We start from the raw sequence: 15,453 nt of genomic DNA, 5'->3' as shown, positions 1-15,453 counted from the left end.
GTGTGTGTGTGTGTGTGTGTGTGTGTGTGTGTGTGTGTGTGTGTGTGTGTGTGTGTGTGTGTGTGTGTGTGTGTGTGTGTGTGTGTGTGTGTGTGTGGAGGTGATGTGGTCGAATAGCTTTGTTTAAAACTGTATATTCCCTCATGCTGCAGCATGCCTCACACAATTTGCTGTTAAAAATGGGTCACGTTCTCCTGCTCCATACGCATGTCTCTATTTGATGATGAAAATGTTCAACTCCCAACAGTAGATGATGGTTGTTCTCTGAGCTGGATTCCATCAATCATGATAGTCTGTCTTGCTATGCATGTGCAGGTGCGTACACGGGTGCGTGAGCGCATGAGTGTGTGAGTGTGCACACATGAGCACACACTACCTATCTACCAATCTCGTCAGTCTCCATGGTGACTCCTGCCAAACTATATACACTGCATGTTGGTGACATTTGTGCAGGAAATGTTTCCTTCTTATCTTCTCCTTTTTTTGGGTGGGGGGGTGGAGGGGGAGGGGGATATTCATAAGTTGCAAATTCAAGCCACGATGAAGACCAAGCTGCCATAGCTGGATAACGCAGATGAAAGCCCTTTACACTGAAACTGAATAATGTTCTTGTTATCCTACCAGGCTCTAAAGCCCGATTTATACTTTGGTCGCGCATCGTGTCTCACACCGAACATAGCCGATCTACAAGCGCACAATGCGTCATAGCGCAATGCATGGAGAGATTGTAGATCATACAACTACTTAAGTATAAATCAGGTGTAATTGATGTTGTGTCTGTGAATAGGCAGCATTACACAACCTTTATAACTGTGACAATCCTATATTAAAATTGCCTAGTACGTTAAATCCCCTCTCTCTCTCTCTCTCTCTCTCTCTCTCTCTCTATCATGTGTATGTTTGTGGTAGAGGAATGGCTTCATTCAGCCCACATACTGTACATGTATCTGCTTCCTCTCCTTGCTCATATCACCATAGTAACTAAGATGTCTGCCAGAGATCTTGTTTTTTGTCTGCATACGGGTGGACTGGAAGGTCACGCATGCAACACACACGCACACGCACACACACACACCCACCCACACACGTGTACATGCAGTGTCCCCAAAAGTTTGGGGACATTGCGTTGACTTACATTCATTCCATATCCACTACTGCTAAATCTTACATTAACTTTAACCATAGCTGATCTAGCCCTAACCTCTAACGCTATGAAACTGCAGTAAAATATTTGGGACACTGTCCCAAAATGGAATGTCAGGAACACAAGTAACACAGGTAAAGACAGACTTACCGATGTGTACAGGTAACCCTCACTGTTCATTGCCAGATAGAGTTTGGTCTGTACTCCTTGGATGGCCACCACTCGCAGCCCCACTGGGATGAGGTTGAACATGGCTGTGGAGAGAAGAACAAAACCAGACAAGAACATTAGAACAATCAGTCACAGCTCCTGTCACCCATGGTGTCCCCCAGCCAGGGCTCGGTGCTTGGTCCCCCCTCCTCTTCAGACAGATCCTTCGCGGCCACAGCCTCCCATTCCACTGCTTTGCCAATGGAAGATCTACCTCCATCCCAAAACCATCACTGATACCACCCACTCCACCCTCACCACCTGCCTGTCTGAAATTAAAACAAAAAAAGTAAACTTTCAAAAAAATCTATAAAAGTCCAGATTCAATGACGTCATGTGCAGTTGTTTATTGCTTTAAATGTCTTCACTTTTAAAAAGAAATCCCCAGGACCAAGCACCGAACCTGGAGTGATAGGGCTTTCTCAGTTGCTTCCCCCTCCCTATGGAACTCACTCCAAAGTTACCCACATCAACTCTTCTTTTTAAACCCCACTTCTTCAGACTTGCGTTCTCCACCTAATCGTGCTTCCATTGTTTTCACCTTTTTGTGTCCCCTATTTATTTGATTTATTTGCTTTGATAAAGTTTGTTTTATTTTGTAAAGTGTCTCTGAGTACCTGGAAAAGCATTTGATATTGATGCGTTATTATTACATTTCATATGAAAAATGCTGTTCGTTTTATCTGCATCGGGGGAAATAGGAATCAAATGACAGAAATCTATCAATAAATGTGTGTGTGTCTGTCTGTCTGTCTGTCTGTGTCCCCCACATAATCTCGAGAACTGTCCAAACTATCGACTTCAAACTTGACGAGTGTATCGCTGAAGACCTCAGGGAGTGATGAGCTAAGTACAAAGTCTGTCAGCTCATCGGTTGTCCAAAAAAAATCTAGAAATACATAAAACTCATCAGTCCATCTGTGTTTTGTCCGTTTTATGCCCATACTATATGGAGAACCCTGATGTCATCAATATGACGTCATATACTGACGTCATGGAATGGTCTCCAAGTACTATGATAATGGGTACTGCACTAAGTACTCTGACAATGTTGTACAACGGGGTATTGCTTAACCTGAGGGGCATGCTTTCCCAACAGGCATCGTTCCCCAACGGGCATCGTTCCCCAACGGGCATCGTTCCCAACAGATATCAGCCTAGTATGTAGAGAATTATTTATAGTACTATTTATCCATTTCCAACTTCAAATGGCGGAAAATATCCTGCCTCGCAACTGACAGCTGCACTGTGTTACCTCCATCTCGGCCTGTTAAATGGCGAGGTAGTGGTTAGTGATTTAAACAGACGCTGTACACTACCCAGTGATGGCCTGCATGACAAATCCACTAAGACAACTTTGTATCGCTGTCACTGCACAAGCCATAACTCTGACAGTCTTACCTATAAATACCAGGTCTCACTGTCAAAGGAGAGAGAGAGACGTAGAGGGAGAGAGAGACGGAGACCAAAGCAGACGACAAGGAAAGGAAGGAAGGGAGATAAGGTGAAAGCGATCGAGAGTGCCACCTCAGACAGCTGAGGAAATTCGAAGTCTCCCAGAAGGTCGTGAAATCCTTGTACTCTCCTACTACTCAAAGTACCCTGACTGGGGCTATCACTGTTTGTTAAGGAAACAGCTCCTCTCGGTACCAGCGAGCTCTCCAGAGGGTGGTGTGGGTCGGCCAAGCGCACCACAGGGACTTCAAGGTAAAGCAAGTTTAGCACATTTCAACCATAAGGCAATTGAAAGTGCTTTACACAAAACATTAGGAGCATTAAGACAAAGTGCCAACGAAACCTAAAACACATAATAAACAGTACAAGGATTATGCAGGATTCGCAAAACCCCAGCAATGGACAGTTTGTGCCGCTTCGGTCAGGCAAATGCCTGCGCTTCCACATAGCAACCACTTGTTCTGAGCTTTCAGAGCTCTGACTAAGAACCCAACTGTCTTTAGTCTGCACATACCCACTCACCATAGAGCACACACGGTATTTATTCTGATGATCTTTAGGCACATCTCTTTGCACAAATTGTATTTTGGATTGTATATTATGTAGCTCAGAATGTGTGCCTGTGTGCCATATTTTATCTGTTACTGTTCTAGTGCAGCATCTTATTTACTGCACCTGCTGCTAATTTTAACTTCACCTTATTGCTGCAATCTAACCTTATGTACCTGCTTCTATTTATGCTGTACGTACTATATATTATACAGCATACATAATATCTTTGATTTGTGCCTTATCTCCTTGCTCTTTCCTCTCTATCCTTCCTCCCTTTTCTGAAAACTACAAGTAATGGAAATATTTCAACCACTTCTTTACACCTGTAAACCTGTGATGTGACAATACAGTTGATTCTGATCATTGTGACAGCTTTTTACTTTGGACATCCTACACTACATGAATGTACACTTTGTTTGCTAATGTATTCATGTCTGTATATTTTATACTCTGTATATTTTCTTTTCAGGCTGCAGTGCAACATACATAGATTTTAATTATAGTCTATGATTATTCACTACACTATGCAGTTTTTTGCACACTAATCTATTTTACTTAAATGCTCTACACTTTTTAACTTTTATTTAGTACCTTACTTGCATTACTTAAAGGTAGGGTAAGTGATATTTTTGGGTTAAAACAAAAAGTATTTAGTTAAAAGGTTAAAGCACTATATTCTGATAGTAATCATTGTAACTAAATGATTTGTTCAGTAACAGGAGTCTCCCCTTCTCTCCAACTCTTTAATAAACAGAAAATACATTTTTCGGTAGATGTCAAAATCTCAGCCAATCAGGAGAAAGTACCCATTTTTAAGCTTCATTTTTATAGTGTTCCAGTTCCAATTTGGCCTGCTCATTTCTTAGTGTCATTACTTCCAATTTAACTTGTTTAATCTATATCCTGATTGAGTTCTCTATCCTGATTGGATAAAATTGGAAATGAAACTGAAACTGAAACGAAAATGCATTTTCTGTTTTATAAAGAGCTGGAGAGACAAGGAGACTCCTTTTACTGAACAAACACTCTATGGCAATGATTACTATCAGAATATAGAGCTATTTAACACTTATTTTAACTAAAGAATATCACTTACCCTACCTTTAACTTCTATTACCTTGTATTATATTATTGTTAGCACAGTCTGGCAGAATCTGCGGCACCAACATTTATCTGCACACATACTTTATGAGCTTCTGCAAAATAAAATCGTTGCCTCTTTGAATTCTTTTGATCTAAGAGAAGAGAATAAGGAGAAATAGGGAAGGACTGGGAAGCAAAAAGAGTGGAACTGTAATTCCACAAGACAGACAGAACAAGCTTGACAACAAGCACACTATGAAATCCAGAGTGCTAATATAATTCAGAGTTAAATTATAAACCAGGATTTTGTACCGAGCATAGTGTGGTTGGCAGTTGTTTTATTGCGTTCTCTATTTGTGTCTGGATGAAGGAGTGGTTCCTTGGTTGGTAATGAGAACTCTATCATCCAACCCAAACCCCAACAGAGTGATACAGTACAGTACAGTACAGTACAGTACAGTACAGTACAGTACAGTTGCAGGAACACAATGGCACACTCTTGGTGTTTCCAGAAGGACAAATGAACCAAATCAACAATAAGTGTCTGTTTTTTGAGAATTAGATAATATTGTTTTAGTTTATAGAGAGTATGGGACTGGTTTAAAAAATAACAAATACATTATTAATACCTTATCATTGTTTCATTCTGTATGTGGAAAAAATGTTTTAATGGTAATATTAGACATCAGTGACACGCAAAAAAAGAAATGTATTACGATAATATATGCTTATATTGGTGTAGTAGTAATTGGATAGGACAAGAGATCAGGATGATCTGTTCAGAAACAACAGCAGTGAGGTAATGTTGCACGCACAGGCCCTGTCAACAAGCATGCACTCTTTTTTTTAAATACCCATTTCAATCATAAATGGGTTAATTGAGTTAGAAATCCCAAATAAGGGCATAATATATTGCACACTGTAACTGTATTATCACAACTAAAGGTCAACTTAATTTCCCTCTTGACAGAGCTGGTCTCTAGTCTGTGCCATCTATCGGTGGACAGGGTCCCCCTCGACTGTGATACAAAGCCGGTGTTCGAGGGTATGTAAACGAAACACCAGCGATCCCAGCGCTAACATACCAACAACTACTGCTTTGAAAACCAATCCTGATACCATTCCAATATGAAGGACTGCCCTAAAGTCTTTGCATTGGTGCTGCATTGCTGTTATTGTTTACATTTCCAAATTGTCTCCACACAGTTTAAGCCCATTCATTGGATTTACTTAGTTGGATTTAACTACAGCAACTCAGCTGATGTTGTTTTAGTGAATGTACTGTACACATTCATGTCTGTGCATGGGCATGCGAGTGCGTGTGTGTGTGCGTGTTGGAGTAGGTGCACACAAGCACTTGAGAAGGACAAACATGTCCACGCACAGAGACACACTCACACACCTGAACGTTTGGAAGTCTGCCAAGGACTGAAGGGCTTCCTCTCTTCCACATGCAGTGATATGTGAGTCAGAGCTTGTCCACACAGCTATACTGCAGGTCCTCTTGTTAACCACCAAGTACATCCCCATCCACCGGCTCCTCTCATACAAGTGCACTATACAGTAGAGGCAGTCGCAGTCTGCAGCTAAGATATTTATCTCTCCCTGATGGGAGAGAGAAAATCATATCCATGTTGTAAACAACATGGATATGAATGCATATTTCATTGGGCTTGATATGGGAAACAGCACTATCCAGTGCATTTCTGGTTCAGCAGCAAGGCATAAAATCTCAGAAATACACCCTCAACCACCATCTCGTCAAGTTTCTGTTATTCAGTGTCTCTCTCTCCGTCTCTCTCGCTCCACTAATACCACATAAGGACTGTGCCAGGCTTCTTCAGTAAATCTTACTCTCGGGAGCCCCTCACCCTCATCCACAGCTGCTGCTGGCTCTCCAACAGATCCAACTACATTCACATTCGCTGCATTGTCAGGCTTAAGTCTATTCTGTACTTCGCTGCATGACCATGTCATATGATATAAATTACGTCATTCCAATTGAAGAAACATTTTTCGAGTTAAAAACAAAACAAATTCATAACAGTTTTCTTTATACGATTAAGGATACATTTGATGTATTGGATAAAACTGACTACCTGACTGACTGAGGGACCATTTTGTGTCATGTTTGTGTTGATTATTTGTATGGTTGAAGTACAGGTAACTGACACATACTGTACATAAAACTATTTGCCTAGAAGTCAACTTAACATAACTGAACCATCAACCCATTTTGATAAAGGCCCAGCATGCAGCATGTTGGGTTCCCTTTCTTTTGAAATAAAAAGGTACTCTCATGAGTCACTGAATACTCCTTGAACTTTTATTCTCCTGTGTGAAAAGTGATCGTTGGGAGGCACAGCCTGATCTTGAATGGAGGACATTTTTATTAAGGGACGTTTTCATATTTGCATTCGGTTCATTTACCCCCTTCTAATAAGCACCACACTACATCATTGGGGACTTTCCCATTATAATTGCACTCCACTCACACGCCACCTCTCTGAGCTTTCCTCATGCAACGGCCCAGATCGCCACCACGACACACTCACAGCTCATTTCCGTAAGATTTTCAAGCAGAGAAACTAAATCACTCGCTGGCTTCCCAGAAAACAAACCTGAGCACACTACTGACAAGAATGAGGACGCCCACTCACAGACATTTCCTGCCACAGAAGAGGTCAGCGGGACTCAGACAAGCCACCTGGACCTGCAGACAGTTTCGATAACTGCTCACTGTCTCGTCTCTGTCTGGGTTCCCAGTGGAAGCCCCGAGGTCACAGCCAATTCCAGGGCCACGATAAATGTAAAGGCGCCTTGAGGACACAATCGACAATGTCATTTCAAACATTTATTGGCTCCGGATTTGTTATCCACCAAGGAGACACGTCTCCCTGCGTTTTTAGAGCACACCGTCTACAAAAGCATCCCCATAACATGATTTTAATTGCTGATCAGTAAACAGCAGCTCTTTCTTAAAGGGTGTTGAATCCCCACTTTCATTTCCGCCCAACCATTATAGTGAAAGAAAAATCTAAACATGTGGATCTCTAATGCGAGTTGTCTTGACTTAATGTGGCCAGCCTGGGATGTCAGTCATCTACGACATATGACAAACTTTGAGTAAGGTTTTAGCCCAAACAGAGCCCCATTGACTCCCATTATGAAATTCAAGTTAAATATTTCAGTATGAAATGTGAGAAATAATTAGGAGGTCGTTCTGTGGCCTACTGGCAGTGTACACAAGAACTGTGGCACTGATCGGTAGAGCAGTTTTTGAGATTAGCTCTGGACACACAGACCTAGACTCCTGCAGAGCCATGCCGTAAAAACTAATTAAATTGGTGCTGAGCGCAGTGGTGGTGAGGCAGGGGGACGATCACCAACAAAATAGCATAGATAGCCTATACTTCTGTGTTCACAGCCCCCTACTTTGCAGGGGGACCCAATGACACATTATTGCTATGGACACAGCATGCAAAATGACACTGAATGGAATGAACCGTCATGGAGACCCTCGTTGATTTATTACTTTGTATTCTGTTTCACACAGAAGCACAGCGTTGATATGAATGGAAATGTCTGTTCTATACTTTTCCGTTTCTATGACTGTCACCTGCTTCCATTCCATGATATTCATGTTAGGGATTGGCAATATATACTGCAGATATTATATCGATATTGTGATAATACGAGTCTAGATATCGTCTGGGGTTTTAGATAGCATAATGACTTACTATAAGTATTGTCCTTTCCTGGTTTTAATCATTGAATCATTTTTGGAAATATTGTTTAAATACGATACTATAGTCACAAAAGTTAACCGATATTGTGATATTTGATTTTTTCGATATCTGTACTTTAGATTTTCTATCCCAGGAATGAATTTACTTGCAATTTAGTGTCTGAAATATCGGCAATTCAACCAAAGGTCTACAGTAATATTATCATCCATTTCAAACATCACCTAGATATTCTTTTGGCTAGAGTTTAAAGCCCCTTTCAGGGACATATTTAAGTACGGAAGGTTAATTTACATTCATGATCTACTGTAAAGCATTAGGTGTGACTCATGGCACATGTATGACTCATGGCACATCCTTTATTAAAATTGCCTAGTGTATATAAATGTACAGTACAGTATACTGTATGTGACTTATCTCATCTCGGCGTCTATTTCTTGACACTGCTGACGTTCTTTCCAGTGCCATAACAGAATGGGACAGGAGTTCATGGGGTTCACAATCATGGGGTTGTATGAAGTATGGAATTGTGGAGAAGCACTGCATTTGAGATTTAATTTGCCTTTCTGATGAAAATGTCTGCGGAAGGATCAAACTTCAGCCAAACTCTGCCATTTTAGACACATCAGGGGTTGGATATAACGGCTATTTATATAAATACAATGATATAATAGTGACATTGTGCGTGTGTGTGCGTGTGTGTGTGTTAGAGTAGGTCCTCTCCCACCACCACAAGACACCATAGGCTCCGAGAGGACTGCGCTGCCATCACCATGGAGACCAGTGCACCCCGGCGCCTAACAACGCTATTTTTGGAGCGGTGCAAAAGGAGCTTCACTCTTTCTCCTCTTCCTCTCTTCAGCCGCTCACTTTAATTCTCTCTTCAGAATCAAAAGTGTGTTGTTGTGGGTAAATCAGGCCAGCTGTTATGTAACGCAGGAAAAGTGGCTCAGCGCGGACCTGCTGGGGAGTGGTCACTGTGTGCAGTGTGGTGGAGGGCCAGCGGTTCCCAATTTGGGACACGAAAATGTTTGCATTTTCGTGTCCCAAATTGATTACCGGTATGTACTTGGCTGCGGACCCTCATCTGAAAATAGCAGATCTAAAAGCTCACAATTATTATTATTATTATTATGTTGTGAGTTTGTAGATCTGTTATTGTCAAATAGCCGATATAGAGATAAAGTGGTCAAACTAATTTTGATGCTATATTAACACATTTTGCTGGGGAGCCGCTGGAACCCCTTCAAGGACCCCTGGTGGTCCCCGTACCCCACTTTGAGAACCACTGGTGTATAAAGTAGGGCCTTAATCTATTTTTTTTTAAAGCAAAAAGAGACAAGGGTTTCTGCCCGACAGCAACAATATGTTTTCCCTCAGCTGTCCATCTTAATGTCTAACTTGCAAGCATATGCTATTCAATGAAGTGAAGCCCTTCACTTTGTCATCACTTTGATGGGGAAAGGAACCATCACCAATCGACCAATCAATTACAGTGTGTTGTACTTCCATATCAACATGCGGCCTGCACAGAGCTGGTGCCGATATGGAAGATGCAAGGCCAAATAATACATATCATTTTGGGGGTCCTTGACATGAAAACGTTTGAGAACCACTGATATTATAGCAACGTAAGTGTTTCAGAAAACTGTTAGGATTTAGAAGACATTTGCAGAAACTGCCTCAGGCCTTAATGGGTTAAGTGACTTAATTTAATATAGAGGTACTAATTCAATGCTGGTGTTGGGGCAGCAGGTGTGCAATCAGACCTGCCCTAGTTTGACACGCTTTTCCTTTTCTTGACAGCAGCTTTGGGCTGGCAAAGTGAAATGCTGTGGACACTTGACACATACACAAAAAGCAAAACACACATGCGCACACAGTACAAAGCTGGTTCAAGTCTGCCATTTGTCCCTCTAATTACCAACGCTTTTACTTTTGCTGCATTGTTGTTGTTTTCATGAGGAAAGCGAGTGCGTGCTGTAAGCTCTTGTATTGATCTCGTGTTTAATCTGTCCATTGGAAAACAAAGCGCTGGTGGGTGTAATGGTAATGATAGGGAGGCATCAATACTCCAGAGGCTCGGATGCGGCCGGCTCTCATCAAAGTCGTGCGTATGTAGGAGATTTTAAAAGCCAATTTACAGCCTTGTTCAGGCGGCGATTAAACCTAATTTATAGTCCATTTTGTCCCTGCAGAAACATATTTTCTTTTAGTCCACTGATCATGGGGTAGATTCAAAACTGAGCATTGAATCTACATTATGTACCCATATTGTACACGCTTCTGCAAAAACAGAACAGAGAAAGTGTGCAGGGCAGCATGTTTACAGTACTCACTGCTAATGTCACTGGAGGGAGATAAATGGTAGGCAGGATGCTGGTGATATATTTGCCGTTTGCACAGCATGGAAACGGCAGCGATTAGGGTTAAACGTTCCTCTGTATATAGTTCTACGGTACGCATAGCAGCAGAGTGCATTGGAGACATCCACAGGGAGGGGGAATTCCCCCTGGACACCCGGGGGAACCACTAGGCCTGTCACAATTATTACATAATCGCCTGATCACAATTATTTGAGATAGTCGCAATTATTTTTGCATAGTCGCAATTATTTTTGCATAATTGTAATAATCATCATAATCGTTTCCATGATGAAAAATGTTCATACATCATGTTCAAACATTTTCCAAAAATAGCGGAAATAGACCATACAAGCTCATCGTGACACGTTGTTTAGCTTGTAGATCGGCTGTTTCCTGTTTGTTTGTTTTTTTTTACATTTTGAAAGTATTAAGTTATTAAACATGTCAAGGCATTTCCTTGTATATTGAAGTTATTTGTCATATCTGCCCTGTGCAATTGTTATTTACGAAGCCTAAAGCTTGGTGTAATCGCAATTATTTGTGTGACAACAGAGCACCGAAGTCTGACATCACTGCCGCTGGAGGGCGCTATCCCCCTGGGTCACAGCATAATTTTTTTTATTGGAAATCCCATAGGGGAATCTTAGATCGAGTCATACAAGAACTGTGTTCCAACAAATCACCCTGGCGATTTTACTCATATGGATGTGAAGCATCAACTGACGGTAAAAAAAGTACAAATTTATGCAAAGATATTGAATTTTTCTCCTAACACAGACGCTCTCGAATGTAACTCAATATCATAAACGACACAGAATCACAAGCCTGACAAAATCGCTGCGGTGGTTTGTTTATTTTTGGAACACAGTTCTTATATGACGCGACCTAAGATTCCCCTATGGGAAATCCAATACAAAAAATAACGCAGTGACCCAGGGGGGTAGTGAGAGTGACGTCAGGACTTCGGTACTCTATTAAAAGTAAGTACAATGTCATGATCGTGAGAGCCCTATACGCACCACATGAGGATAACAGAGTAGAAAATGGAAATAGGAAGTTGACACTTAACTGTAACCACTGTCCTCCTCCTTCGTGCCGTCGATGGTTCCATCTGCTTGCAGCTGCAGGTGGAAGCCCTGCCGACTGTACAGCCTTGTCACGATCCCCTTCAGCTGGGGCTCTGTGGGGAGGGGGACACAAGGTGACAGAGGGGTCAGACCATTGGTTCTCAAAGTGGGGTCCGGGGACCCCCAGAGGTTCCTTAGGGGGGTACCAGGGGGTCCCCAGCAAAATGTGTTAATAAAGCGTCACAATCATTTTAACCCCTTTATACCATATTCTATACTTCGGCTATTAAAAAATAGCAGATCTACAAGCTCATAGCGCGGCCGCGCTATGAGCTTGTAGATCTGCTATTTTTGAAAGGTCGTGAACATTTTTGCAAATCTTTGAATATAGCGAACATTTGTAACTCAAGTCTTTGCTTCTGGGTGTCCCTAGAACAAAATATTTTGAGATGGGGGTCCACGGCCAAATACATGTCATTTTGGGGGTCCTTGACATGAAAAGGTTCGAGAATCACTGGGTTAGACAACAGGTACGATCGAGGCTTTGGGCTTGCCGCTGTTCTACGCATGGTGTTCTCAGGCAGAACACAACCACTGTTCACTGTAAAATTCGGCATCGTTTATTTAACCACTTTTTTAACCATGATTCATTGAGCGGGGTCCCCCAGGGATCCTCCTTTTTTCCCTTTACGCCAAATCTCTTCACCTAAAATAGCCGATCTACAACGTGCTGCATTGGGATGCATAGTGAGCTTGTAGATATGCCATTGTTGCCAAATGTCTGCCTATTTTCGCCAAAGGGTCGCCTATCATGACATGCCCAGAATAGGGACACTAGGGTTCATGTGGTTAACTCTGAGTGTAAAAATGGACCTGGAAGGGTGTGGTACTGTTAACATACCATTTCAAAGTAACGTATTTTGTTCAGTCTTGAATCTGCTAACAGATGAACTAAGGAGAACTAATGTTATTTTCTCTGTACAGATGGGTTATTCACTCTATACAGTGCTGTATACACACAATCTATTTCTGTATGGAGAAAAGCAGTTCTGTTGGTACGCTTTGAACACCAAAGAGCCGATAGGATTTACTGCTCATCTACTCCAGGAAGGAAGTTACTTGATGAATAGAACAACGAAACAAATCTAGAAAGCACAATAAATCCTCAGTGTTAATTAACTCTGAGATTACTAAGATAGACCCAAATGGACACTTTTTTCACTCTCAGAATTAGATTAACGACAATATTACAGCGCACATTGGTGTGTAGCCTACAATGCAATCAAACATATGCCAGCCACTCCCGCCAATGTCTCCAAATGGAAATTGTGCGCGGTGTGTTAGTTGAATTTAGTCACACAAGCACACGCACGTCGCACGCACGCACACACTCCCCCTGCATCGGCCTTGGTGCTCCCTCCCTGTGGTCGAGATGAGAATGAGCTAGGGCTGGACAATTAACCGAAAATATATCGAAACAGATATTTAGAACTAATAACAGACTGAATAATCGAGAAGCAAGGTTTTTTAATTTTACATTTTAATTTTAAAGTTTTCTCATATATCAACGAATCGACACAAAACAATTCTAATGGATTGTTTATAATCCACTAAATCCATTACTCTGATTAACTACTTACAGTGGTCAGCCAGTGGTTTTGACCCTTTTCCCTTATGTAACCCTCTGTTATACTTTGTTGTACAATGGTGGTGTACAAAATTTTTGAAAATAGTTGATCTACAAGTTTTTTCACTTAAAAAAGAGAATATAAATAAGCGTTCATTAATCGTCGTAGTCGAGGCAAAAGTTTGAAATAATCGTCATTGACGTGAAGTCGTATCGCCCAGCCCTGGAACGAGGGGAGAATGAATGAAAGGGTGCATCTCTACCCCCTCGGAAGAGGAATGCAATGTGAATACGACCCAGAGAGGACTTAACCTACAACACAGCGCTGAATCATGCTCAGCAAAGCCTCTGCAGTCATCAATTAACCTGAACCAGCTCTGCAGACGTTAACATCAAACAGAGAGAGGGTAAAGCCCAGGGGCGATCTGCGGCAGATATGGTCTACATGTTGGACAGACGTGGTCAGGGGTCCATCTACACGGTAAAATCATGTGGTAACGTAATTTAATGCAAATGTTAACCAAATGCACCCATTTTGAATTTTTGTTGCATTTTGTACACTCTTGGAGTGACAAAAATGAATACTGAGCATTTCACTGTGTAAGCAGGGGGTTGTGGACTGGAGGCTGAAGGCTGCAGTCAGGACTAATGTCTTCCCTGCATTATTAAGTGCAGAGGGGTTTTGGTCACTCTGGAATTGAGATCAGCTGTTTGGGGATGTACTGTAGCAGCCAAGCTATGCACTTGTTTATTCTTACTCATCAAGGGTTTTTTTTCTCTTCCCCCCCACACATTTTTGGTTGCTAGTTGCACATTTCCCCGCAGATACACTGATGTTGTTTAATCTGGTCTCAAAATATTTGTTTAAAGTGATAGTTGGGTGGTCCCAGTGGGCACCGCAGTGAGAAAGCTATACAGTAAGGTGGCCTGGTCATCATTATTAAGTCTTCTTCTTACACTAATTAGTTAATTTGTAAAATGTATAGGACATACAGCCTAAAACAAAATCCATGATTAAACCTAATGTGTCTCCATTTAGCTTGATTGATAAAGTACCCCTGATCGATCTGACTTCAACTATAAATTAACACTAGACTGTAAGGAAAAGCATCAGCAAATATAGCACAATTGTTACAAATTGGTTATTGGTTGCAATAGTCTAATTACCATGGATGATCATACAAAATGATAACTATTTATATTTGCACACAACTTGTGAAATAATAGGTAATGTGTGGATTATTCAAACTTTGAAATATTGATCATCCACTGTAAGGATACAACCAGCAATAAAGGGATAATTTACAAACCCTACACAACAAGCAATTGTATATCTATTCCAACTGAATAAGTAGACTTTTAAGAATGCAGGACCAATATAATACATCCCTTGGGTAGTTGGTGCTGTCTTAAGATGTCACAGCCATGTGTAAGTCTACTTATTCATGAATTTTACTCAGAAATGGAGTAACCTGTGACTCACAGGTTACTCCATTGATTTGTGAGTAAAATTCATATGGATCCCCTTTGTCCACAACCAACTTTCATCTTTCATCTTTCATCTTTTAAAACTTAAAGGAATACACAGCACAACTACTATCTACTACTATCTATGTCCAGTGGACCACAATGGAAACAAATGAGCCTTCAGGCTATATTGTATTTTTTACTCTCAATACAAATGTATGCCATGAGTGCTAATGTGATATTTTCTGTGCCATCACCAACTAAACAAAACCAACCAACCAACCGACCGACCGACCGACCAATCAATCAATCAATCAAGCTCCTCAACTTAGTACATTTGAAGTAGATGCATGCATTACAAAGATCACATAAATCTATGTAAGAAGTGATGATGAAATGACGAATTGACGATGATGAAATCACACATCACATCAGACCTGGTCGTCTCCTCCGTCTCTTCTTGGAGCTAAAGAGTTTGACCCGGGTGAAGACGCTCAGTTTACTGGGTTTCTCTGGGGTTCCCTTATTGGTCTTGTTGGGGCTGTTGTTGACGCAGCGGCCGGCATTGGTCTTCTCCCGCTCCCTCGCCGCCCTTTTTTGCCGAATAAGGGAGCTGGCGATCGCCGCAGCCATGGCCAGTTTGACTGAGCTCCGGAGACAACTTCCAGAGTTAGAGACTCAGTCCTTCCTTCCAACGACCCTCCCTCCTCTCCCCTCCCCTCCCAAAAGAATCGGA

At 41.6% G+C, this 15,453-nt stretch overlaps 1 protein-coding gene across 4 annotated transcripts in view; it reads right to left on the bottom strand.

Moving 5' to 3' along the window:
• fgf13a (fibroblast growth factor 13a) overlaps positions 1–15,453 on the bottom strand; it is a 140,718-nt gene that overhangs the window by 19,946 nt on the left and 105,319 nt on the right. For 3 of the 4 annotated variants that reach the window (XM_080415248.1, XM_080415246.1, XM_080415247.1), the window contains exons 4-5: positions 11,626–11,736; positions 1,295–1,398 (exon numbers count right to left, since the gene is read on the bottom strand). In XM_080415248.1, coding sequence (XP_080271374.1) covers positions 1,295–1,398; positions 11,626–11,736 — 215 coding nt within the window. Of the gene's footprint in view, positions 1–1,294; positions 1,399–11,625; positions 11,737–15,154; positions 15,357–15,453 lie in introns of those variants that run through there. The other variant, XM_080415249.1, reaches the window with a different exon arrangement.

This window comes from Gymnoscopelus braueri (genome assembly GCF_963280865.1).
Source record: "Gymnoscopelus braueri genome assembly, chromosome: 20".
Classification (NCBI taxonomy): Eukaryota; Metazoa; Chordata; class Actinopteri; order Myctophiformes; family Myctophidae; genus Gymnoscopelus; species Gymnoscopelus braueri.
This window is presented reverse-complemented; position numbering and strand designations above follow the sequence as displayed.